Source organism: Lampetra fluviatilis, chromosome 20, assembly GCF_964198595.1.
Source record: "Lampetra fluviatilis chromosome 20, kcLamFluv1.1, whole genome shotgun sequence".
In the NCBI taxonomy this organism is placed as follows: Eukaryota; Metazoa; Chordata; class Hyperoartia; order Petromyzontiformes; family Petromyzontidae; genus Lampetra; species Lampetra fluviatilis.
The window spans coordinates 587033-613577 of record NC_136294.1 but is presented as its reverse complement, the minus strand read 5'-3'; the positions used below and the strand labels follow the sequence as shown (position 1 = coordinate 613577).

General features: G+C 56.8%; 3 protein-coding genes across 5 annotated transcripts; 1 reads left to right on the top strand and 2 right to left on the bottom strand.

The window, feature by feature from the left end:
- Window positions 1-128: 128 nt before the first annotated feature.
- Window positions 129-4926, bottom strand: LOC144938001 (protein myomaker-like; the record flags this gene model as incomplete). The annotated part of the gene is made up of 4 exons (XM_078865698.1): window positions 4792-4926; window positions 3824-3938; window positions 2486-2634; window positions 129-167 (listed from the first exon to the last, which is right to left on the bottom strand). Coding segments are annotated over exons 1-4 (438 nt in total), but the record flags the coding sequence as incomplete, so codon positions are not given.
- Window positions 4927-7603: 2677 nt separating this feature from the next.
- Window positions 7604-18513, bottom strand: LOC144937796 (surfeit locus protein 4-like). The gene is made up of 6 exons (XM_078865260.1): window positions 18344-18513; window positions 12088-12274; window positions 11265-11341; window positions 10942-10985; window positions 10429-10615; window positions 7604-10004 (listed from the first exon to the last, which is right to left on the bottom strand). Exons 1-6 carry the CDS (start codon window positions 18389-18391, stop codon window positions 9741-9743), a joined length of 807 nt encoding a protein of 268 aa, XP_078721386.1. The 5' UTR covers window positions 18392-18513; the 3' UTR covers window positions 7604-9740.
- RPL28 (ribosomal protein L28) lies at window positions 10653-25246 on the top strand. 3 transcript variants are annotated; one of them, XM_078865263.1, is made up of 5 exons: window positions 10653-10659; window positions 22045-22137; window positions 22563-22686; window positions 24407-24525; window positions 25082-25246. In XM_078865263.1, the coding sequence occupies exons 2-5, from the start codon at window positions 22057-22059 to the stop codon at window positions 25178-25180; spliced, it is 423 nt and encodes a 140-aa protein (XP_078721389.1). In that variant the 5' UTR covers window positions 10653-10659; window positions 22045-22056; the 3' UTR covers window positions 25181-25246. The 3 variants fall into 3 exon arrangements, with proteins under 3 accessions (XP_078721389.1, XP_078721388.1, XP_078721387.1); XM_078865262.1 differs by lacking the exon at window positions 10653-10659 and adding an exon at window positions 20252-20399; XM_078865261.1 differs by lacking the exon at window positions 10653-10659 and adding an exon at window positions 21493-21514.
- Window positions 25247-26545: the final 1299 nt, after the last annotated feature.

Genomic DNA, 26545 nt, shown 5'->3' with positions numbered 1-26545 from the left:
ACCACGTCTCCCACCACGTCTCCCACCACGTTCTCCGCCTGTACCCGCACCTGCACGAAGAACCTGAGCGTGAAGGCGAGCCCTGCCGCGCAGCAGCCCGGCCCGATGTGGTGGAGGTAGCTACGCCTCTCCGGGTACAGCCCTTTCACCTGCCGCATCTTGCGGAGCTGAGACAGGGAGGGCGGGGTGGTGCCGGGGGGGTGGGGGTGGGGGTGCAGGTGGGGGTGTTACGGGGATCGCAGGACCCCCTCTCAACCACCACCATCATCTCCACCACCATCATTTCAACCACCACCATCATCTCCACCACCATCATCTCCACCACCATCATCTCAACCACCATCATCTCAACCTCCACCATCATTTCAACCACCACCATCATTTCAACCACCATCATCTCAACTACCACCACCATCTCCACCACCACCATCATCTCCACCACCATCATCTCAACCACCACCATCATCACCACCATCATCTCAACCACCATCATCTCAACCTCCACCATCATTTCAACCACCACCATCATCTCAACCACCATCTCAACCACCACCATCATCTCAACCTCCACCATTATCTCCACCACCACCATCATCTCCACAACCACCACCATCATCTCCACCACCAACATTTCAACCACCACCATCATCCCAACCACCATCATCTCAACCACCACCATTATCTCAACCTCCACCATCATCTCCACCACCATCATCTCAACCACCACCATCATCTCCACCACCATCATCTCAACCTCCACCATCATCTCAACCACCATCATCTCAACCTCCACCATCATCTCAACCTCCACCATCATCTCCACCACCACCATCATCTCCACCACCATCATTTCAACCACAACCATCATCTCAACCACCATCATCTCAACCACCACCATAATCTCAACCTCCACCATCATCTCAACCACCACCATCATCTCCACCACCATCATCATCTCAACCACCACCATCATCTCCACCACCACCATCATCTCCTCCACCATCATCTCCATGACCATCATCTCCACCACCATCTCAACCACCATCATCTCAACCACCACCATCATCTCAACCACCATCATCTCAACCACCACCATCATCATCTCAACCACCACCATCATCTCCACCACCACCATCATCACCACCACCATCATCTCCACCACCACCATCATCATCTCAACCACCACCATAATCTCTACCACCATCATCATCTCAACCACCACCATCATCTCAACCACCACCATCATCTCAACCTCCACCATCATCTCAACCACCACCATCATCACCACCACCATCAATCTCAACCACCACCAGCATCTCAACCACCACCATAATCTCAACCGCCACCATCATCTCCACCACCATCATCTCAACGACCACCATCATCTCCACCACCATCATCTCAACCACCATCATCATCTCAACAACCACCATCATCTCAACCTCCACCATCATCTCAACCACCACCATCATCACCACCATCATCACCACCACCATCATCTCCACCACCACCATCATCTCAACCACCACCAGCATCTCAACCACCACCACAATCTCAACCGCCACCATCATCTCCACCACCATAATCTCAACCACCACCATCATCTCCACCACCATCATCTCAACCGCCACCATCATCTCAACCACCACCATCATCTCCACCACCATCATCTCAACCACCACCATCATCACCACCACCATCATCATCTCAACCACCACCATTATCTCCACCACCATCATCTCAACCACCACCATCATCTCAACCGCCACCATCATCTCCACCACCATCATCTCAACCACCACCATCTCAACTACCACCACCATCTCCACCACCACCATCACCACCATCATCTCCATCACCACCATCATCTCAACCACCACCATCATCACCACCACCATCATCTCCACCACCACCATTATTTCCACCACCACCATCATCTCAACCTCCACCACCATCTCAACCACCACCATCACCACCATCATCTCCATCACCACCATCATCTCAACCGCCACCATCATCTCCACCACCATCATCTCAACCACCATCATCTCAACCGCCACCACCATCTCCACCACCACCATCACCACCATCATCTCCATCACCACCATCATCTCAACCACCACCATCATCACCACCACCACCATCATCTCCACCACCACCATTATTTCCACCACCACCATCATCTCAACCTCCACCACCATCTCAACCACCACGATCATCTCAACCACCACGATCATCTCAACCACCACGATCATCTCAACCACCATGAGTCGTCCCCTCTCTCTGCGAGAGCGAGTGACTCCCGTGCGGTGGTGGTGCAGCGTTACACGTGACCTCATCATCGTCATTATGATTGCGTTATGACGCTCTGCTGTATGTCTTTGTATGCTGAACGTGTTTCGCACCGTAGGTAGCCAAGCATGCTAATCGAAGGTGCGAGGTTGCTGCTGGTGCTGTTGCTGCTGCTGGTGATGATAATGCTCACAAACTTGGTGGCCACGATGAGCACGGCCCCTCCGATGGGCCCCGAGTAGACCCCGTACCCGTAGGGGTCCTGCGCCACGCGGATCGCCGTGGTGAGGGCCCCCAGCATCGCGGCCGTCGAGCGTCGCGGCTCCCCCAGCTCCCCCACGGCTAGGGGTGGGGGGGGGGGGATGAGGTGGTGATGCCGAGTAGTATTTGCAGGATACGCACTAGGGGCAGTGCCAGATGAAGCTAGTGCGGGGCCTGTCGCATGTTGTTATAAAGGGGCCTTAAATAAAAAACACAAATATTAAAACACAAATTTTTAACTTGCACAGTAAAGTAATTGTATTTTTTTTTATTTTCTATACCGCCAGATAATACGACAAATCGCTAACCTTAAACATCCAGTCGTTCATAAAAGTTGAAGGCAGTAGAGTACTATAGTGATAGAGCAAGAGCACAATCACTGAACCGGAATTGATAGCTTGAAAGCATTTAGCGCGGGGCCCTTGAAAGTGCGGGGCCCGTAGCTACTACATGTGTAGCTGCTACACGTGTAGCTGCTACACGTGTAGCTACTACATGTGTAGCTACTACATGTGTAGCTGCTACACGTGTAGCTGCTACACGTGTAGCTGCTACACGTAGTAGCTACTACTACACGTGTAGCTGCTACACGTGTAGCTACTACATGTGTAGCTGCTACACGTGTAGCTGCTACACGTGTAGCTGCTACACGTGTAGCTGCTACACGTAGTAGCTACTACTACACGTGTAGCTGCTACACGTGTAGCTGCTACACGTGTAGCTGCTACACGTGTAGCTGCTACACGTGTAGCTGCTACACGTGTAGCTGCTACACGTGTAGCTGCTACACGTAGTAGCTACTACGTGTAGCTGCTACACGTAGTAGCTACTACTACACGTGTAGCTGCTACACGTGTAGCTGCTACACGTGTAGCTGCTACACGTGTAGCTGCTACACGTGTAGCTGCTACACGTGTAGCTGCTACACGTAGTAGCTACTACTACACGTGTAGCTGCTACACGTGTAGCTGCTACACGTGTAGCTGCTACACGTGTAGCTGCTACACGTGTAGCTGCTACACGTGTAGCTGCTACACGTGTAGCTGCTACACGTGTAGCTGCTACACGTGTAGCTGCTACACGTGTAGCTGCTACACGTGTAGCTGCTACACGTGTAGCTACTTTTGCTACTCGGATAATCCGGCATTGACCAGGGGTATCGCGTTGGCCGCTTGTTCCAAAAGGTATGCGGTTCTCCCCAGCCCCCCCCCGTGCCCCCCTCCCCCCGTGCCCCCCTCCCCCCGTGCCCCCCACCCCGTGGCCCCCGTACCCAGAATGGAGAGCCACAGGGAGAGCGCCTCGCTGTAGACGCTGAAGTACAGCAGCAGCTCGGGGCGCAGCGCGCACCACGCGAGGGAGTCGGGCCCGTCGCACGCGTGCCAGCCCTGCACCACCACGACCACCACGCGTCAACCACCACGCGTCAACCACCACGCGTCAACCACCACGCGTCAACCACCACGCGTCAACCACCACGCGTCAACCACCACGCGTCAACCACCACGCGTCAACCACCACGCGTCAACCACCACGCGGCAACCACCAACACACGAGACACGCGGCCACCAGGCGGCAAACGCCACCACGGGAATCACTTTGGCAGCACGACGCGGCCCAGCGGTAGCGCGTTCGCCGCTTGTTGCAGAGGTTCAATGCCAGCGGCGGCCTTGGTAAATACTGCGGGTGGGTTAACCATAAAACACGCGACTGCACGCCGTTTTCTTCATGGCGAACGTCAAAGTTCCCGAGACGCTATTCGAAAATGAGTCAGACGCCATCGTGTGCCGGGCAGATTTGTCAGATCTTCTGCACATAACGAACCTGGCGAGCAGCAACCAGGCGGCGATACCAGCGGGCCCTCCTGGCCGACTCCACCCCCGCCTGGGGTGAGGTCGCCGGCGCCTCGCATCGGCGCTCAACTCGAGTCACGAACGCGCTCCCGGGAACCACTTGGGCGTCGCTACCTCAGCCTAATAATGTCTGGTTGTAAACCTCTTGATGAGATTGTACTGATGCCACCGACACATGTAGGATTATTATGACAAATACGCGAACCTTATACTCTAGTTGTAGTGCCTTTCGCCGATAATCATAACTCCCAAGCCACCCTAGCAGCAGGGTTCCGGAATATACCGAGTGGAAAATGAAGCCCCGATTATTATTGTTTTATTCTTAATATCCCCCGACACCTCTCCCAATCCCTCGGGGGTCCCTCAATCTTTCCGGCCCCCCACTGACCGCGAGAAAGAAGGAGGAGAAGGCGAAGACGAGGCCCTCGCAGTAGAAGCGGCGACGCACGGCGAGAGCCGCGGGGCCCAGCAGCAGCAGGCAGCTGGCGCTGGGCACGGCCAGCCGAGCCACGGCCTCCTCCATGCCCCCACCCCCTCGCCCCCTCCTTAGGCCTCTGACCCCGAGCTCATGGAGTCGGGGTCAGAGGCGGGGAGCGCAGCCACTGCGGGAGGTGAGCGAGGTCCTCGCACCTCCAAACTGTCTCCAGGTGGCCTCAGAGAGACCCCCAGAGCAGTGGGGGCGAGCGCGGCACTGCCCAGTCGGCTCCTGCGACGGCGACAGCGCGCGGAACGACTCCTCTAATCCGCGACTCCTCTAATCCGCGACGAGGTGATGGAAGTTGGGGGAGGGGGAATATTTTGTAGACCCTATCTGGATTCGAACCGTGCCACCAGCGCTCAGTAGGGTATCGCTCCCCGCTACGACTCCAACTTCCAGAGCTCCGCTGCGTCCTCTCGTTGGCGGGAACCCAGCGAAGGTCCCTGTCCGCTGCGATAGCACCCCCTCGACCGGTGCTGACGCTCTCAGAGACTCCGGTTAAATGTCCCGGCAGCGGGCAGCGTAAAGTTTAAATGCCCCCCTGCACCCGCCTCCCCCCCCCCCCCCCACACGAGAGACAGCTGTGGAGGCGGCGGCTGTGTTGAGGCCAGGAGACACAGCGGGGCATTGTTGAGAGGGGCTCGGCACGGGCTTGTGACGAGGGGAGGCGGGGGAGGCTCTGGGGGGCCCCGACAGCCCGGCAGGTGCGGCTGGAGCAGCTGCTGCTCGGGCTGGCTGGCTAAATATAGCCCGCGCCTTCCCCACGAGTCCTGGACTCGGGAACTCTCCTCTCGTGTTCTCTCTCTCAGCTCCTCCTCCTGCTCCTCGCTCATCCTCCTCGTCGTCGTCTTGGGGCGGCAGGGCGGTGGCGCAGTGGTGATCACACTCGCGACTCACAACAACAAGCGCCTCGGTTCGATCCCCACTCACGGACAGCACCAACACCAGTGACGAATATCCCGGTCGATTCAGTCTCAAATGAGTACCTGGTGCGGTGTGTAAAACATCAGGACTGGGGAGACAAAGGCGGCCGGGCGTGGTGTTAAGCACCCACCTCCTTGTGTGCCGTGCCAGCCTTCATAGGTGCTACTCGCTGACAGCGCTTAATGTCCGGGGATCTTCGTATTTGTCTCGTGTGTGTGCGAGCTCCCAGGCGCGCATGACTTTACTGACACTGTGCACGAGTTTGGGGAGCGTCTTACTTTCAGGAGCGTCTTATAATGCGGAGAATGCGGTGTGCCTCGCTCGTGCGAGAGCCATCTCTTCTCATCTCATGGCATCTCCTCCACCGCCTCCTCTATTCTTGACCTCGTATCACCTCTCCTCCGCTCTCCCGCATTCCCCGGGCTCCCCCGTCACCCTCCGCCCGCATCTCTCCATTCTCACCTCCTGCTCTCGTGCGTCTTCTCTTGTTCACTCCCTCGTTTGTCTGCAGCTCTCACTGTCTCCCATGTTCCGTCTCCTCTCCTGCCTGCTGTCCCCCATCCTCTTCGCGCTCTCCACATCTCTCACCTCACCTCGTGTAGCTTCCCTTCCTGCACTCTCTCCCTCACCCTCTCATCCCTCTCCTCCCCCCTCTCATCCCTCTCCTCCCCCCTCTCATCCCTCTCCTCCCCCCTCTCATCCCTCTCCTCCCCCCTCTCATCCCTCTTCTCCCCCCTCTCATCCCTCTTCTCCCCCCATGCTCTCCCCGTCCGGGCTACAGAGGGGACCTCAGTGGTGACCTCATCTGGTGTTTTGACCCGGGCCTTTCTGAGGCCCTGTCCCATCAAATCGCTTACTCCCCCCCCCACCCCTCTCTCCACTTTCTCTCCATGATGCGCTCGCACCTCCTATCCCCCATTCTGGTCTCCCCTCTTCGCTATCTCGCCACACGACGGCTCTCTTCCCCGTGTCCCCATTCTTTCTCTCCTCATTCCGTCCACCCTCTCTCCCGTCCTCGCCTGACCTCCCTCCAGCGTCCCACTCTGCCTGCTCCTCCTCCCCCCTCTCTGCTGCCCTCTCCTGACCACGCTGCCCCACAAAGCCCTTCTCCCCACTGCTCCCCCCGAATCCTCCCTCTGCTTCCCCAGCAGCTCCGGGGGCTTGGGCCGAGCATCTCAGCGACGCTGGTTTAATGTCTCCGACACAGCCATTATTAATCTGACACGCTCATTACGAACCCTGCGATCCGTGTTCATCTTGAGACGAGATCATCTGGACCGCCAGAATTCTCAACTTCCTCAAAGGCTGTTTTGGGGACGCGGACCGTAGGAGGTATGGAGGTCCCTGCCGGCACGCGCCCAGGACCCCAGTAAATCCCCTCCGCGTGTCTCGGGCCCCGGCAGCAGCTGTCGGTCACGCAGCCACGAGCGGTGACGGCGGCGAAAGGATAAACAGCAGGTGGCGGAGATAGCAGCACCCCGCCCGCTCACCCACCCACCCGCTCACTCACTCATGCACTCACCCACCCGCTCACCCACTCATGCACTCACCCACCCGCTCACCCACTCACCCACTCATGCACTCATCCACCCGCTCACCCACTCATGCACTCATCCGCTCACCCACCCACTCATCCGCTCATCCACCCACCCACTCGCTCTCCCACTCATCCACTCATACACTCACCCACCCGCTCACTCACTCATGCACTCACCCACCCACCCGCTCACCCACTCATGCACTCATCCATACACTCACACATTTACCCACGCACTCACGCATCCACCCACGCACCGAGTTGAGATGTGAACGTGAGGGTTTATTGACCGATACACTTTAAAACGACAACGGCGACAGTCGTAAACGATGCTGATGATGCTGATAAAAATGAAACCGCCCAGCGAGAAATCCTCGGACCCCACTCGGAATGTTTGCGATGACCCCCCCTCCCCCCTTACCGATCCCTCAATTCCATCCCTCGCTCGTGCGGCGGTGAGCGGTTGTGGTAACAGACAAAGATCCCCCGTGTAGCCTTTAACAGGCTGTTGGGGCAAGTTATGTTAGCGAGCACCTATTAAGGGCGGCACGGCACAAAAGGGGGTGGTGTAGCCAGCACCACGCCCGGCCGCCTTTCTCTCCCCAGTGCTGATTTTACACACCGTACCAGGTACTCACTTCAGGCTGAGTCCACCTAGGGGGTGCCTAGGACCGGTTCAGATATTCGTCACCGGTGTTGGCCATGAGCGGGAATCAAACTTGGGTCACCGGGCGTGCAAACGATTGTGCCACAGCTCCCCGTAACGCGCACAGACACAGGCCGCACGCACTCACTAACACACGCACACCACGCACTTCCAATTACACACATACCACACACATACCACACACATACCACACATACAGGCACCCTCATACATACACATGCCGCATACTCTTATACACATACCACAAATACAAATAAAGCCGGACTCATACCACACACACTACACATACACACTACACATACACACACGGGTGCAAATACTCACACACTCCGTCACACACACTCGATTACACACAGATACACACCACAACACACCCACAGATACACAACACACACCACACACACACACAGATACACATCACACACCACACACACACACACAGATACACATCACACACCACACACACACACAGATACACATCACACACACCACACACACACACAGATACACATCACACACACCACACACACACACAACAATGCGATGTACATACTACACTGGACAGGACACAACACGTCACTCTCTACCCACACTGTAACCCACCACACCACACACCGAGCAAGCAGCGTTCACCACCGCCTGACGTCGTCTCTCTCCCTCCTCCTGCCGTCCCATCCCGGCGCGCGCCCTCAACCTCGCCCCCCCAGAAGACCAGGGGTCCAGGGCCCCCACCCGCGCACCAAATCGTGAATGCTGAGGCCACAAAACGGACGGACTGGGCACCCCGGGGGCCCAAGTAGGGCACCGTTTTGGTTGCTGGGAGGCCGTCTGCCCCTGAGGGTGGATCACACGGAACCGTCGCTCTCAGAGCATGGGGGGGAGGGGGACCCAGACGGAGTGGGGGGCTCAGAGCGAGGTGCCCACGAGAGGAGCGGCAGGAGGCGAGGGAAGGGAAGTGGACGGGGCCCGGGACGGGGAGCGTGGGACCGCAGGGTCACTGCACCGTGAACTCTGACCCTCGCCACCTCCGCCTCACCCCCAGCCAGCCACGATCCCCGGGCAGCAGCAGCAGCAGCGGAGCGGCATGCGGATGACGGACTCCGTGGGGGGCGCGTGGGGGGCGCGTGGGGGGCGCGTGGGGGGCGCGCGGAGTACGCACCTCACGGGCGGTACAGACTCCGCAGGGGGTACGGACTCCGCAAATGGGGGGGGGGGGGGGGTGGGCGAAGGCGCTACCTTCACCGCGTGCGCTCCGTGACAGTGACTGCATGGACACGTGACTGGTGACTGGTAGCTGCTCAGCCTCTCACGGTTCACTACAAACCCCCCTTCCCCCCCCCCCCAATTCTATTTGCTGAAGCGTCACGACACGGCCCGTTTTGATATCCCGTTTGTATTGTTTCTCTCTTTTGGGGGTTTTGCTCATTCGGTTTTTTCCGTCCCACCCCCCTCCCCATTACCAGAAACGTAACGCAGGCGGTCGACCCGCGTGCGATTCACGTGGCTAACGAACGAACAATTGATTGATTGATTTTTGCACGCAAGGTTGAATTGAGCGGTCATGTCGCCACGTGGCCCGAGATGAACGCTCACGCACACAGACACACGGACACACGGACACACGGACACACACACGGGGGGTGGTCGGGAGGGGTGGGGAGGGGCAGCGGTCGGTGCGGCCGGTGCAGGTCGGCGTGCCGGGGGTCGGGCGGTGCAGCACGGCGGAGGCGGTCACCACTTCTTCTTCTCGTCGACGGAGACGCCCCCGGGGCCGAGCGCCACGACGAGCAGCAGGCCTCCGGTGACGGACAGCGTCTGGAAGAAGTCGTACTTGAGGAAGTCGTGCAGGGGCTTGTGGGCCGCCACGGCCCAGAACGCGTTCAGGTAGACGTTGAGCGCCGAGAGCCACAGCACCAGCGTGAGCGCCGCCAGCTTCGTCTTGTAGCCCACGGCCACCAGCAGCATGAGGGCCGTGCCCACCACGTCCTGCACCACCTGGCGGCCACACGCACGGCGGCAGGCAAAGATCCCCCATGTAGCCTCGGACGGTCGGGGCAAGTGCTGTTAGCGAGGAGCACCTATTAAGCCCCCGTCACCCCCACCTCCACCTTAGGGATCCCCTCTGCCCTTGAGCCCCCCCACCAGCCCCCTGTGACTTCATTAGGGCCCCACCCCCCAGGGCCCCACCCCACCCATATCATCCCCTCTCTCTATCAGCCCCCCAAATTCCCCTCTCTCCATAAGCCTCCCATAGTATTTGGCTGGTATACATTTTCAAATGAAAAAGAGCTATATAGCTCGGTGAGCCTTAGCTGGAAAATAAAAATAGTTTAATGAAATAGATCCATCCCTCCATAACCCCCACCTCCGCTAGAGTCCCCCTGCACCCCGCGAGTCCCCACCCCCGGCCCCTACTCACGGAGAGCGCGCTGGCCTCCAGGTGCAGCAGCGTCATGAACATGAGCACCAGCAGCAGCCTCCCGCCCAGCTGCAGGAGGTGGCGGGGGGATGTCCCCCCGGCGCTGGGGACCCCCGCAAACATCGACCGCCCCTCGGAGCGCGACTCGGCCAGCAGTAGCAGCAGCCCCCCGCCCAGAGCCAGGTTCCTGTGGGGGGGGGGGGGCGGCGGGAAAGGGAGGGGCGGTGTGAGGGGGCGCTTCTGGTATCTCGGCGAGCGACGATGCATCGATCCGACGATTGAAAAATCGGAATGCGCCCCCCTGGGGCATGGCCCTCGCGGAGACGGAGCGGTTGACATCAGCTCAGGGCCGAGTCGGCGCCTCCTGGGTCGCCGCTTCTCAGCATCGTGCGAGACGCGCGGTGCCGGGGAGCAGGCCTTCATCCAGCAGTGGACCGAACGTGGCTGGCGACGACGCTGGCCGGCGTGTTTCCTGGCCCCAGGTGTTCGCGTGCCCCCCACACACGCCCTCACCTCATGAGGAACTTGATGTCCCACAGGATGCTGTAGGCCACGGTCTGCGAGGAGATGGAGGTGATGGAGGGGGGGAGGGGGCACACACGTGGACCATGAGAAAGTGGCTGCCAGAGAGCGGCACTCTCCCTCCCTCTCTTCCACGTGGCATTCGAGAGTACGTCCCAACGTTTGTTCTTGTGCACTCCTGCGACGAGTCCAGTCCACCGCTCATGCGCCGCGCTGATCACGGACAGAATAAGCTCTGGTGACGATGATGATGACGACGATGACGATGACGATGATGGCGACGATAGCGACGATGGCGACGATGATGAGCTCACCTGCAGAGCGATGATGACGAAGAGGCCGCAGCAGGCGTGGGGAACAAACTTGCGGCACAGGATGAGGAGGCAGCCACCTGCAGGGACACGGCAGGGACATGGTGAGGCCGGAGACAAACCCCTCACCCCTAACCCCTCACCCCTAATCCCTAAACGCTAGCCCTTAAGCCGACCTCTAAAAGTGACGCCAACATTAACCCTCAGCCTAACCATAGCAACGATCCACATGAGAGCCATAACCATAGCAACGATCCACATGAGAGCCATAACCATAGCAACGATCCACATAAGAGCCATAACCATAGCAACGACCCAGACTAGAGCTGGGATCTCCAATTATCCAAGTGATCGAGAAAAACACAGAGCTGCCACCTCCCCCCATCCCCCGCCCCCCTCCACTGCCTCTGCACACCCAGCAGGGTAAATGGTGGAAGAGGAGGCCAAATACCCTCTGGAGCTGCACCAAGTGAAGGCCCCTCCCTCAGCAAGTGGCACCTTCACCTGTCAACTGAAAACGGGGGGCACGTGAACCACACCGTGACTTAGGTCTGCACCGTGCGGTTTGTACGTCCGCGTGCACCAATCGCCGCGTCCGCTACTCACACCCCACTTGAACTGGCATCCGGTTCCTGACTCTCAGAACTGGTAACCAATTCTGTTGACCGGTTGACAGCCCTCACCCCGGTTGTTATCCTGAACGGCGCCCATTGCCGTCCGACAAGCACCGGACAACCTGAGCCCCTCTATCTCCCCCCCAGCCCCCCGGTGAAACCTCAGTTGGGGGGGGGGGCATGCCGGACGTGGGGGGGGGGGGGGCCCGTACCAATCTGGCCGAGCAGGTTGACAAGCACGAAGATTGTGGCGAGCGCGGCGCCGCCGCCCCAGCTGCCCTCGATGTAGTCGCGCTGCTCCGACCACTGGAACCACATGCGCACGCCGTCCTCCAGGAAGGTGCTCACCAGGCAGAGGCGCGCCGCGTGCGGCAGGTAGTGCTTGGTCACGCGCAGGAACTACGGGGGGCGGGGGGGGGGAGACGACGTGCGGGTTCCCGTGAACGTGGTAACGTTGGCGTCGTGGTTGGAACCGTTGGGCCGATGGTGGCCCGACGTTTGCTCGACGTTGGCCCAACGTTCAGCTGTTGTGTCGACGTTGGCTCGAGGTTGTATGTACGTTAAACTTCTTTCACACCGTATGTAGCCCACTGTGCTAATCAGAGGTGCGCAAGCTTGGCCCAATGTTCCATGTTTTGCGGGGGGGCAGGGTGATTTTCAGCTCAAATCACTGTCATGGCAATGCTCATCTCCCGTTTACAGCTCCGACTGAGCCATTGGTAGAAATTCAACGTTCCCATGGCAGAGCTGGGCGAGTCAACGCATCAACCGCTGTTGACTTCCACACAAAGCGGTACTTATTTTAATGTTATCGACCGTGGACAGAGGGATAATGGGCCGAGTCAAAAGGACAACCGGGAGTTAGAACTCGCGACCTTCCAAAGGCGAACCGCTTCCCCTCCCGCCGAGCCCCCTCGTGGAGGTTCCACCACCGTAGACCGAGGACCCCACCGCGGTCGTGATCAGCTGCAGCGCGGGGCAAGGTGGATTGTTACGTCGCAGCATCGCGAGGGATGAACATTGCCGAGGCCTGAATCCAGAAGTGGATTGATCACCGCCAACGCAAGACAATCATCGCCATGACTCCCTGCCCGCGCCGCCTCGTGAATAATCGATGGCGTTGATACAGGCTAGGGTGCCTGGCCAAGGTGTCTACTCAAGAAGGAACCTCGTTGGGGTGGAATTCGTTTCTCACTGAATCAGTCTCTGTGTCTCTGTGTCTCTGCATCTCATTCTTCATCAATTATTTTTGCACCGTTCCTGCTGTGGGCAGCCGCCCCTGCACGCCCACCGCAAAGGCAGAACCCGGCTGGGAGAAGCACAGGTCCCTCTGAGAGAGGAGATCGACCCTTCTCCGGGGTGCAAGGCTTTGACAGTCTGGCTCTGTGGGAAAGCACGTGGCAGGATGTGAACTCCCAGGCATCTGCCTCCAAAGTAAACACTCTCAAGCGCTATGCCTGCCACTCGCACACGTCAAGGACAAAGATCCCCTGTGTAGCCTGCACACACCAACAGGGCAAGTGCTGTTATCCCGCACCTATGAAGGCCGATACGGCACACGACGGGGTGAGTGGGTAACACCACGCCTGACCACCTTTTTCTCCCCAGTTCCGATGTTTATACAACGCACCAGGTACTCATTTGAGGCTGAGTCGACCTACCTTTGTCTACCAATACCCGCGCCTTTCGCCACTAAGTGGCGGTGACGTCACCACGGCGCCCGTGCCAGGCCTGGTGCACTTTGAGGCCACGTGAAATGTCGAAGGCTCGCTGACAGGAGGTCTACACTGCCACTCGCACAAACACGTACACAGACGCGCCTCTCACACTGGGCCTCCACGTGCTATTGTAAGTTTAGAACTCCCTGGGATTCCGCACGTCTGTGAACCCCCCCCCCCTCCCGACTCGGGCCCAGTTGGTTTGAGCCGTGACGACGTCCCCCGCGGTGTGGACGTGGCCCGTCCGCCCTGCCCAGCCACGTGCTCCGGTCGCAGCCGGCTCCGTGTGCTCAGCCGCAGACGCCGATTGGTCCGATCGGATCGGAGCAATCGGAAGGGAAGATTGATCCGAACAGAACATTGATCCGGACAGAATATTGATCCGAACAGAACTCGACAGCCCCGTGCATTGGGCGAGAGCTGGAGGATGCTGGCCCGATGGTTCCAACCACACCCAACGTTGGCCCAAAGTTGATTCGAGATTGATGTCCAACTCGGACTAGGATCCGTATCAAAGGTTGCAGGCTGAGAAAGATGTCCGGGTTTAGGTCTGTGGAATAGGCAGCGACCAGGACCCAAGCCTAACAGAGACAGGGCCCCTGCCATTACACATCCGGCAGTTCGTCTGCAGCATTGGTTGCAAGAAACCTGCTGCTGAGACACTTGAATGTGGAAAACCGGTCCAGAGGTTGCTTGTAGTTAACCAATCAATGCTGCTGAAAGTGGACACTCCCAGAAGGCGGTAAAAAGGATCCTGTACTAGTCGTTTGTACTGAATGTAGAGTGACAGATAAGGGAAGTCGAGTCTGTTTAGTTATTTAGTTATTTATATTGTCCACACCGACGCCGATTGTCGTGTTTAACGCTGTGCCTCCTCACACACCATCACGCGATTCCCGTAAACCTGCCCCGAACAACACAGAGCCCCAACCACCCCACACACACAGACACGAGAGTCGCCCCCATGCCGCTCTTCTATCGCCTGCCACCGTGGTCGCGGTTGCCCTGAAACTCCACTCGTGCATTCACCCTCGCCGTGACGAGGACTCGGCACACTGTGACGTCACCCACACGCCACCACGCCGGACCGCGCTCGTGCGTGATGACGTCACCCCCCCTCCCCCCCGCTGTAGACCGCACGCACGTGTGGAGGAAGTGCGGGGGTTTCCCCCCCACCCCCCCCCCCAAAAAAGATGTAAATATATTTATATATTTCACAAAATCACAACGTCAATTTGTAACGCATCCGCTATTAACCGTTAAATGGGCGCTTAGCCAAACTCTTGCCAGGGTGATTGAGGCAGTGGTGACGTCACCGTGGCTGGGCTGTGATGAGAGAACGACTCGGAGGCGCCAGGAGGAGCCACCACAGCACGAGCGGGAAGGCAGCCCAGGCGGTGAGGAGCCGGTGCCAACAATTATCCAAGCTCTGCGATCCTCTATATACGACGGTATTATCGGCCAACCCCGCGCGCGCTAGGGGGGTGAACGCTCCATCCCGTACAGAGAGGAACAGGCCGAGTCCGCGTTTTCGCTTTGCTGCCTTCCCAATGGCGAGGTGACGTGGCGTTGTTATCGCGACAATCGTCGCGAGCACGCAAACAGTTGTCGCCTCGAGGAGGATGGCCTCTGAGCAACCCGAGTGACGCCCCGTTCGGTTCGGAGCACGCGTGGTTGTTACGTCTCATTAGTTCACAATCCATGATGTCTCCAGCAATCAACCACGATTTCAGCCAATTGAACGACAATGAGAGAGATGCAGAGATAGGCGTATGTGTTACAAAGAGACAGAGATACGGATGTGTTGCAGAGAGACACAGAGGCGCACAGATGTGTTAGAGACACACGGACGTAGATGTCTTACAGAGAGACGTGAAGACGAATTGCTGAGTTAGAGAGAGACAGAGAGATGTGTTAGAGACAGATACACACAGTTAGAGACACAGATGAGTTAGAGAGACACAGGTGTTCTACAGACACAGGTGTGTTAAGAGACGCAAGGGGTGTTGTATAAGTTAATGGATTGTCGACGAGTTGCAATCACTGAACGCTGCTCTACAAAGTCGCTCTCGTCGTCCTCGGTGACCTCATGAATCGCCCCAGCGGCGCTAGACGCCGGCTGCTGCTGATGGCGCCGATTTCTCGCCAGCCAGAGGCACCACGACACCCCCCTGTGCACAGGCTCATTAGTGGCAGGGGCCTCGGACATGAACGGTCATCATCACCACTATCATGGTCATCGCAACATTCTCACCACCACCATCATTACCCTCATCATTCCAACGTGATCACCACGATGTTTACACTCTATTCACGATCACCATTATTATCATTGCATTCATCGTGTCATCATCATTATCAGCATCATCATCTCAACATCATCATAATCAATATCGTCATTATCCTCATCATTATCATAAATTACATGAGCATAATCATCAACATGATAACCATCATGACCACATTTCATCATTATAATCAGCAGCATCATCGTCATTATCATTAGTATCATCATTATTACCCAAGCATCATCACCATCATCATTATCATCCTAGAATCACGAATATGACCATCTACATTATTATCATCGTAGTAGCATCACGATCATCACGATCATCATCCCAGCATCATCTTTGGTAATATCGTCTGGTTCCTTGGGTCCTATGATCACAAACTCGCATCCCACAAGTGTCCCCCCCCCCCGCCGTGACCCCGATCGGAGCCATTCACCAGGGCACCCCACAGGGGAGGTCAATGACCACCCCGCAGGGCCGAACCCGGGACGCGCCGGTCTCAGAAGCCAAGCAGGCGTTGAGCCTGGCCACGACTGGCGGGTGCTATCGGCTTCGTTGTGGGAGGCAGAGGGCAGTGTGACGAGACGCGTTGTTTTACTGCGAGTCGATGCACCACACCACCAATTGGTACGGTTGGCTACGTACGGTGCGAAAGAAGTTCAACTTACATACACCCTACACCGAGTTCCCACACGCAGCGTTCAGCATAGATAGACAAATAACTCCCTTGCACGCCCCTCATCCAGCAGTGGATTAACAGGGCTGGACATGCACGTGTAGACTAGATGACCTGACGAGGGGGTCACGCCAACGGGGGTCACGCCAACGGGGGTCCGGATATCCCCTCGCCGTTCTACTGCAACCCCCCTAAAAGGTCTCCGAGCAGGGGCCGAGGGAGATGCAGGCGGGGTGCAGTGGCTGAGAGGACACGGTACAGTGGGACAGGAGACACACAGAGAGACAGGGGGAGACACAGGGAGACACAGGGAAACACGGAGAGACAGGGAGACACAGGGAGACAGGGAGACACAGGGAGACACAGGGAGAGACTGGGAGACACAGGGAGACACAGGGAGACACTGGGAGACACAGGGAGACACATAGATACTGGGATACACAGGGAGACACAGGGAGACAGGGAGACACAGGGAGACACTGGGAGACAGAGAGACACAGGGAGACACAGGGAGAGACAGCGAGATACAGGGAGACACTGGGAGACACAGGGAGACACAGAGAGACACAGGGAGACACAGGGAGAGACAGCAAGACACAGGAGACACAGGGAGACACAGAGACACTGGGAGACACAGGGGGACACAGGGAGACAAGGAGACACAGAGAGACACTGAGAGACACATGGTGACACAGGGAGACACAGGGATACACTGGGAGGCACAGGGAGACAGACAGACACAGGGAGACAGACAGAGACACAGGGAGACACAGGGAGACAGTGAGACACAGGGAGACACAGGGGGACACTGAGAGACACAGGGTGACACAGGGAGACACAGGGAGACACAGGGAGACACAGGGAGACACAGAGACGCAGGGAGACACAGGGAGACACAGGGAGACACAGGGAGAGACAGCAAGACACAGGAGACACAGGGAGACACAGAGACACTGGGAGACACAGGGGGACACAGGGAGACAAGGAGACACAGAGAGACACTGAGAGACACATGGTGACACAGGGAGACACAGGGATACACTGGGAGGCACAGGGAGACAGACAGACACAGGGAGACAGACAGAGACACAGGGAGACACAGGGAGACAGTGAGACACAGGGAGACACAGGGGGACACTGAGAGACACAGGGTGACACAGGGAGACACAGGGAGACACAGGGAGACACAGGGAGACACAGAGACGCAGGGAGACACAGGGAGACACTGGGAGACACAGAGAGACACAGGGAGACACTGGAAGACACAGAGACACAGGGAGACAGACAGAGACACAGGGAGACACTGGGAGACAGAGACACAGGGAGACACAGGGAGACAGACAGAGACACAGGGAGACACGGAGAAACAGGGAGACAGGGAAACACCGGGAGAGACAGGGAGACAGGGAGACACATAGCGATACAGCGAGAGAGAGAGTTTGCCCAGAGAAGACACAGGAAGACACAGAGAGACACAGGGAGAGAGATAGCCCAGAGGAGACACAGGGAGACACAGCGAGGCACGGAGAGACACATGGAGACACAGGGAGAGAGAGTTAGCCAAGAGGAGACACAGTGAGACACAGCGAGATACAGGGAGACACATGGAGACACCGTGAGAGACAGCGAGACACATGGAGACACCGTGAGAGAGAGAGAGTTATCCAAGAGGAGACACAGCCAGGCACCATCCCGGCCCACCTCCCCCCACCAACCCCACAAGTCTCGCTCGGCCCGTGCCCCGCACCGTGCCCCGGCGTCTCCCACAGGGGTCCCTCACCTGGTCTGCCGCGTCCTCGGCCACCCGGACCGCGCCCTCGTGGGCCATGGCAGACTCAGCTGGGTCCGAGAGAAGCGGACCGACCAGAGACCCCGGGGTGCTGCTGCTGCTGCTGCCCGCCTCCCTCTCCTCCCCTCTCGGCCTGCCACGTCGCACGGGGTCCCGGCCGTAGCCCCTCGCTGCCGCCAGGCGGCGCTGTGGCCCAGAATTGTCTGGGGGAGGGAAATGATTTGAGTCTATTTTGTTGAATAATTTCACCCCGATAAATAGTCCCTTGAGACGGAACATCTCGTTTGGTAACGGCGTCCAGTGTCGATTGTAACAAGTATCCAGAACAAAGACGAATTGGCAGATGCCAAATATTCTAAACATCGCCAAAGACAACGACACCCCGTGTAGCCTTAAACTGTTGGGGCAAGTGCTGTTAGCGAGCACCCGATGGAGACCTCCACGGCACACGAGGGGGTGGGAGGCCACCACCACCACCGGTCACCATCATCACCACGACCACCATCACCACCACCACAAAGTTTCACAAATCAAGTCACACGCAGCGAACGGATTAAAAGACGCACCCTCATAGCTGCTCTGGTCCATGGACCAGCTCTTGCAATGAGCACAATAACATTGCTCTGCTGTAAATGTGAACAGTAATTGTGTCGATATGAAGCTGGCTCCTGTCGTATGAACGCCATGCGGGTCACAGTGGTAACACAGCAAGGAACTCGTGGGTTAGATTCTCGACTGGGGCGTAACTCCACGTGGAGTTTGAATATCCCCTCCTTGTTCGGCAGGTTTCCTCCGGATTCTCCGGTTTCCTCCCATAACTAAACAACCCCACAATGTAACTCGTGTTGGTCAATCATCCCTTTGCTGGAAGAATATCTCCATATAACTCAAATGAGATGACACTGCAGCGGCATAGCTCCAGACTGGGAACATTTGGCAGAGACATCCTGATCAAGTCTTGAGACTCAGGCTTGCCTGGGTGGACAGGCGGGGTAATGAATATTCGTGATCGTTCGAGAGGGATGTTTATGTTTGGTGGTTGACTGGGGGTTGGTGGGGGTTGGCGTGAAAGACAGAAGTAAATCAAAACGTCCATGACAACTTAGATCAATGCCGCCCATTTGTGGGGGGCACGGGCCCCCTACACGGCCACTAACGGGCGTTTAAATCGTCAACTGTGCACCGATGGGCGAGCAGTGCTGTCCCTGGATCCACGGTTGCACCAACATCTCCGGGACTAACCTTGGCCTATAATCCTACCTCGAATGTAGCCCTAATTGTAACCCTAATCGTTGCACTAAGCTCTTCCCCTATCCCATAACTCTACCCTTTTCCCATAACTCTTCCCATATCCTCTCTCCCTATCCCCTCGATTCGATAACCCTTTCCCTATCCCCTCGAGCCCCTAACTCTCTTCCTGTCCCCTCTATCCCCATCCCCCCAACTCTCTCTATCCCCTCTCCCCATCCCCTCTATCCCCTATCCTCTCTCTCCCTATCCCCCAACTCTCTCCCGATCCCCTCTCCCCATCCCCCTCTATCCTTTATCCCCTCTATCCCCTCTCTCCCTATCCCCCAACTCTCTCCCTATCTACCTCTATCCCCTCTCTCCATATCCCCTCTATCCCCTCTCTCCCTACCCCCCCAACTCTCTCCCTATCCCCTCTCTCTCTATCCCCTCTATCCCCTCTCTCCCTATCCCCTCTATCCCCTCTCTCCCTACCCCCACCACGAGCCCACATTTAAAATTCATCCCCGTCCCCACCCACGTGCCGGCGCGCGCTGATGACGTCACGCGCAATCATCTCCCCTCCTCCACATCCACGTATCTTTTCGACATAAAATAGTTCCCCTTCATTTCCACCAAATCATTTTCCTAAGCGTCTCAAACGATCACAAGGTATCCTCCCTTCGCTTCTCCTCGTCTCTTTTCACCTCTTTACCACTCTTTTCCCCGGTTATCCGGTATTTGCTGGCATCCCTGCCCGGGTGCTAAGGCGCATCCCTCCGCGGCGCTTCTTTCTCTCTCCAGGACGAGGCGGTGTGAGGTTCGTGTCGCGGCTGTTCCCGGGACCCCGAAATGTATCCCCTTAACCCCCTCGCTCCGCTGTACCCCTGCTACGCCTGGTCCCTCTTGGCCCCCCTTGGTTGTGTGGCGGTCCCCTCGGCAGTCCCTGGCGATGGGGGAGCTCGCGGTGCGGCAGGGCGACCCGAGGCCTGCAGGCCCCGGGCCGCCCGGCCGAGATGGCGGCACCTCGTGGCGGTGGCGGTGGATGGGGAATTCGCGAGAGTGTGGGGGGCGTTGCGGGGGCATGGGCATGGTGTAGGGGGCATGGTGTAGGGGGCATTGTGGTGTGTAGGGGGCATGGGCATGATGTAGGGGGCATTGCGGTGTGTAGGGGGCGGGAGGGGCATGAGTTTGTGTATGGGGGGTTTGGAGGCCTTGCTGTGCGTATGGGGGGCAGTGATGTGGTGTAGTAGGGGGTGTTGTGCGTTTCGTGACTGCAGGAATCCATACTCTTTGGTTCTTTCGGTAAAGTCACGTAGGTGTAAAATACAATTGTGTTTTGTTGGGGGGGGGGGGGTCATCGGTAAGTGTATGGGAGGGCATTGGTGTCTAGGGGGCATTACTGTGGATATTGGGTTGCGTTCGTAATGTGGGCAGAATATATAGGGAACATGGGGCATTGGTGATTGTATATGGAGGGGGCAGTTTGAAGCGGGAATTGGAGGAGGGCATTGAGTGTGTTTAGGGAGCGTTGGTGTGAGCATTATCGTTTTGGCGGCATTCATAAAGGATTTATATATAAAACGGGGTCTTTGTGAGGGCATTTATGAGTTTACTTCCCTAATGTTGGCTTGCGTTTGTGTTTCTGTGAGTGATTAGAACGTGTAAAGACATATCAGTGTCCACTGTACAGCAGTGTGTCGTGAATCGTTTGTGTTGGGGCATTGAGTTCCCGTTGGTGTGTTGTCGGGGCCAGTGTAGAGGTGCTGGAGTGGTACGTGTGTGTGCGCGCCTTTGTTGCTGTAGTTTGCTGCTGTGTGGGGACACGTGTTGCCGGCCTGGACCGTGGAGCCGTGGTGTGTGCCAGTGTCCATGCCCCAGTCGGTGTGCTCGTCTATTCATACGGACAGGCACCCTTGGTTTACGAAAAAACACGTGGGAGCACTTTCATTAACGGAGACGAATCACAATCGTGACAGGATCAAAACGAAATCATCCAAAACAAGATATGTAACATTTAGGCCACGTTCATTGAATATTTAATTCAGACAGTTGGACAAAATGTGAATTTATTCTCTGACAAATCGTTATGATTTTAATTCACCCTTTAAGTTTAATAAACAATTTCAATGTACAATTTTATATTCGGACCGTTTATAATTAAATATGGCGAATAGAACACGTTGATATTGTCTGGGCAGTAAGATACAAAAGCGCAGTTGTGTGCCAGTGCCACTGGCCAACTTGCAGCCGAAGCTTACAACGCGTGGCATTCCCAGGTAGTCCCCCATCAAGGCACGAGCCAGGCTCGAGCATGCTGAGCTTCCGAGGTCTGACGCGTTGAGGGAGACTCGCTCGTTGGCTAGAGTGGGGGGGGGGGGGACGCCGCGTTCTGTGCGGCTCGGCTGCGGTGCCGGCGAGTCGCGCCTGCGCGTGCTCACGGCCCTGCGCGTGGTCGTGTGCAGATCGGCGCCACCATGTCTGCACACCTGCAGTGGATGATCATCCGCAACAACTCGAGCTTCCTCATCAAGCGAAACAAGCAGACCTTTAGCACCGTGAGTGGCACCTCCACACCTCTCCTCCGGCACTGTCACAACCCCAAGGATACCGCTGGCGAGCCAGGCTGTTAAGGGAGCAGCCTCCCCTTGGTTGGGGGATTTGCCTGTAGATGAAACTGCGTGTGCAGAAACTCGGCCGATTTGTACGCAGAAGCGGCGAACGCTTCTCAATCATTTTGCTGCCGGGTACGTCAGAGGTGATAGCACCGCCAGTGGATTAAACTCCCAAGTTGTCAAATGCATATTGAGTTGATGGTCTCAGACCGGTCAATGGGTAGTGCACGTGATACATTTAGCACACCTACGATCAGCGTGGTGTAGGCAATTTAGTCCGTGTGTACCTTTGTGTTGAGCGCTGTTTTCCCGTGTTGCGTCGTTAAACCTTGTACATCTTGCATCTCCACCACGGCTTTTGTGCCCAGGAGCCCAACAACCTGAAGGCTCGCAACTCGTTCCGCTACAATGGACTCATCCACAAGAAGACGGTGGGGGTGGAGGCGAACCCCAGCGGCAAGGGCGTCGTGCTCGTCACCAAGAGGCGCACGAGTACGTGGGGGGAGGGGCGGGCGTGCGATTGGGTACGGGTTAAGAGGTGCTGTCGGATTTTAGATTTGTGCCAAAAAATGATGTTAGACTAATGGTTGGATTGATCAGGACAGTCTTGGTGCGATGGCACAGTGAGCGCAATATTAATTATTTATGAGCGTTGTGACGCGCAATTGTGAGGACTAAATGGCTACGCATAGGGCTTAATTTCAGCCGGGTCTGCCCATTATTTACACGCCACTCAAACCGCATCCAGTATACCTCATCTTGCCTGCTAGGCACGTATCACCTACTCCAGTCCATCAACAATAAACCGGAAACTATTCATTGAGAAATTAAGGCCTGGTTACATGCCTAGCATTGACTACCCTATCTGAGTGGTGGGTGTCTCAATAACACATTTACCGGTGGTCTGTCTTGTGCGAGGGCTACCACGTCAGATTTAATTAAGAGAGACATGGGGCCCGCTATTTCTGGTGGCTGTAAACAACCGCAGCGAAATTTAAAATAATCGCCCTGGGTTCGCTTGAAAATCACAAGAAAAGCCAGGCTCGTGCGTTGATGCTCGCGAGCGTGACTTTTACGCAGAGCTTCTGGAGAAGAATAAATCCTCAAAGCCTCTTAAAACGCAGCTCCGCGGTCTTAGCGTGCCGGGCTTAGCCCGCGGCAACCTCGACGGGCGATATGGCAGCGGCGCACAGCGGGCGTAGAGGACACCGCTGGAGGCCCCGAACCTTCAGCCGCGACCTAATCCTGGAGACGCGACAATGGCGTCCGGCGCCCCTACCGCGTTGGCGGCAGCATCGCGGGCAATCGCTCGCCACCGCCGTTCCCAATGCCCTCCGTGACCAAATGCCCAACGACCAAATCTGTTTTACCAAACGTGACACGGTATTTGTTTTGATTTGGATTGATTGGCCAATGTTCTTCGAGTCTTGTTTTAAATTTGAAAGCGTCGTGAGATGCACGAAGAGCGCTGTATTGGGCTACGGCAAAGAGTCATGATTTGTAGCGATGTGAAGAACGTGCGTGCATCTGTAGATTATTTAAAATACGAGCCGGGTCCTGCCGGGATAGATATGGACGTGTCTAGCCGTGCGAGCGTGGGGACACGCATTTGGTGTGCTCGTCCAGAATCCGCTGTTAGACACTTGCAGAGTTGCTGAGCGCAGGCGCAAAACACCATGCGGCCAGCAACAAACAGCACTGTCAACCAACGGCACCGTCAAAATTGCATAAGGAAAATGATCACATTTAATTGAGTAAGGTTATGATTGATAAAGCTTGGGGAATGCGCTGATGATGGAAGGAGGAAATTCCAGAGTGGACCATTGCGAGGGAAGAAGCCGAGAGAGAAGTGAGGTGGTGACCTGCAGTGCTGGTTCCCTTGACGCATGGGTCTATGCAGCAGGCAGAATAATACTTTCTCACTTGCTGACTCGTCCTCATGGAACGTCGCATATCTAATTGATATTTTGAATGTAAAGATCGTTCAACTTACCGGGGAGCTAAAAAAGCAATTGATGTGTTAAACGCTGGTGCAGGTGGTATCTTAATTTGTATGACCGTGTCGGATCATCACGTGGCCTCACCTAAAAATCGGTGAATCAGGGTGGTCACCGTACATGCGTACGGTTCGTAATTTTTGGCGCACCCTGTACAGGAGCAAATCATCTTTTAACGGCAATGGTGTTAACCGCGCCGCCGTCGCCCCTTGCAGATCAGCGCAAGCCCGGCAACAGCTACGTGCGCACGGTGATCAACAAGGACGCACGCGCCACGCTCAGCAGCATCCGCCACGTCATCCGCAAGAACAAGTACCGCCCCGACCTGCGCATGGTGAGTGGCGGTGTGCACACGTGGAAGTATTGCGACCGAGAAAAGCGTGGATTGGATAAGGCACGGGTTAAAGATTTAGAGGTACACGAGAGGGCTTGGGCCCGATTCGTGCCCGGGGGGGATGACGGCCGGTGATAGAGGCTCACGTCGAAATGGCAGCCGAAGGAGGGAACCTGCCCGAGAGCACGTCCATCTTGGAGATGGAGCGATGAACTCGGCTCGTGCACAGGTTCCAGATGGATTGTTGCATCGCGAGGCCGTGAGAGATGGCGATGGCTTGAGGCTCATCCATTCGTGGATTGAGCGAAGCTGAATTGTTTGTGTGAACGGGTGCGGGTGAGAGAGGGGACGGTGTCGCAGCTGTGCACATAGATTGTGTGGCGGTAGTGGTGTGTGTACCTGTACACGTGCCACAACTGCCGATGCTGATGGCCTGGTAACCACTGCTCACTGAGGAGTGAAGCTTGGGAGCCACCTCCTGGCTATTGTAGATTGACAGCACTGTTGTGGCCCACGATGAAAGATGATGTGCGTGCGTATGCCCTCGCGTGTCCAGGCCGCCCTTCGCCGCGCTAGCGCCATCCTCAAGAGCCAAAAGCCGGTGAAGGAGGTGAAGAAGCAGGCGCGCCGGCCACGTGGCACCAAGGCGGCATAAGCCGTCCCTGGCCACCACCACCACCACGTTCACTCGCGGAAATAAACAAAACCCTTCAGCTCCCAATGTTGTGGCTGTCTGTGTGTACGCGCATGTGTGTGTACACGCGTGTGTGCTGGTTCCGTGGTCATGTGCACCTAGCCTGGTAGAAGCACCGTGGTGACGAATGGCGGTTATTGTTGACGTATGTGTGCATGTTCATCTGTAGTGCACTACGAACCGGGCGATAGGAGTTCTATTCCAACGGTCATTATTTGAGCCTCTGCTGGGCTTCCCCCCAGATAGACTCGGCGATAAATTAGTACCTGCTGTGTTAACAGCACTGAGAGGCAAAGGTGGCCAGGCGTGGTGCTGGCCACTACCCACTCGTGACAGCCACAATAGGCGCTCGCAGCACTTGCCCCAAAAGCCTGGAGGCTACACCCAACATCTTCGTGCGTCCGTGAGTGTAGCACGTTGGGTGTGTGCATCGTGGCCATCACCTGGGCCTGTCCCTCGACTTGCCATCGAGCCTTAAACACTTCGTGGTCTCTGTGCACCTAGCCTGACACGATCTCCATTGCGGTGAGAGAAGCACATCAGAGTTAACCACACGAGTCGGCGCACCTCTTGCCAAAGCAGCTCGATCACCTGAATGTGGCCTCGGCAATGCCCCCAGAATGCATCTTGGGAGCTCTCTCCGCTCACGAGCCGGTGCAAGAGACGAGTCCGGGATGCCTGCAGGTGAGGCAGCCCCCCCTCCCCTACCACAGCAGCCAAGGCCTCTGGGCCTCCACTGCCAGGCGCCCTGCAGCAGAAGACGGTGCCACTGGCACAGCCACAATTGGGATGACCACAACAAGCATCGTCCCCCCCCCCCCCCCTGCTTGTGAGATCCTGATGGTGTCGGCGGGTGAGTGGTCTTGATGGGCAGCAGCAGTAGTGTAGAGGCACAGACCCCAGAGACCAAAGTTCGATTCCCGCTTGGCCACCACCACCAGTGACGACGATCTGAACCGACCCTGTGTCGACTCGGCCTCAGATGAGTACCTGGTGCAGTGTGGAGTAAACATCGCCACTGGGGAGACAAAGACGGCCGGGCTTGGTGTTGGCCGCCGACCCCATCGTGTGCCGTGTCGGCCTTCAGCAGTGCGTGCTAGCAACACTTGCCCCAAGAGCCTGTTTAAGCTACGCTGGGGGTCTGTCTTCGTGAGTGAGTGGGTGGTCTTGGTAACTGGGAGCCTCTCATAGAAAGAATGGAAAACTAGAATTCGACGTATATCATTTATTTGCATTTCGAACTGTATACATTGTATCTACACACCACGTTACACGTGTTATTGTCGGCGTCGAGAGGAGCCCAGCCAGCAGCCAGCCAGGATGCTC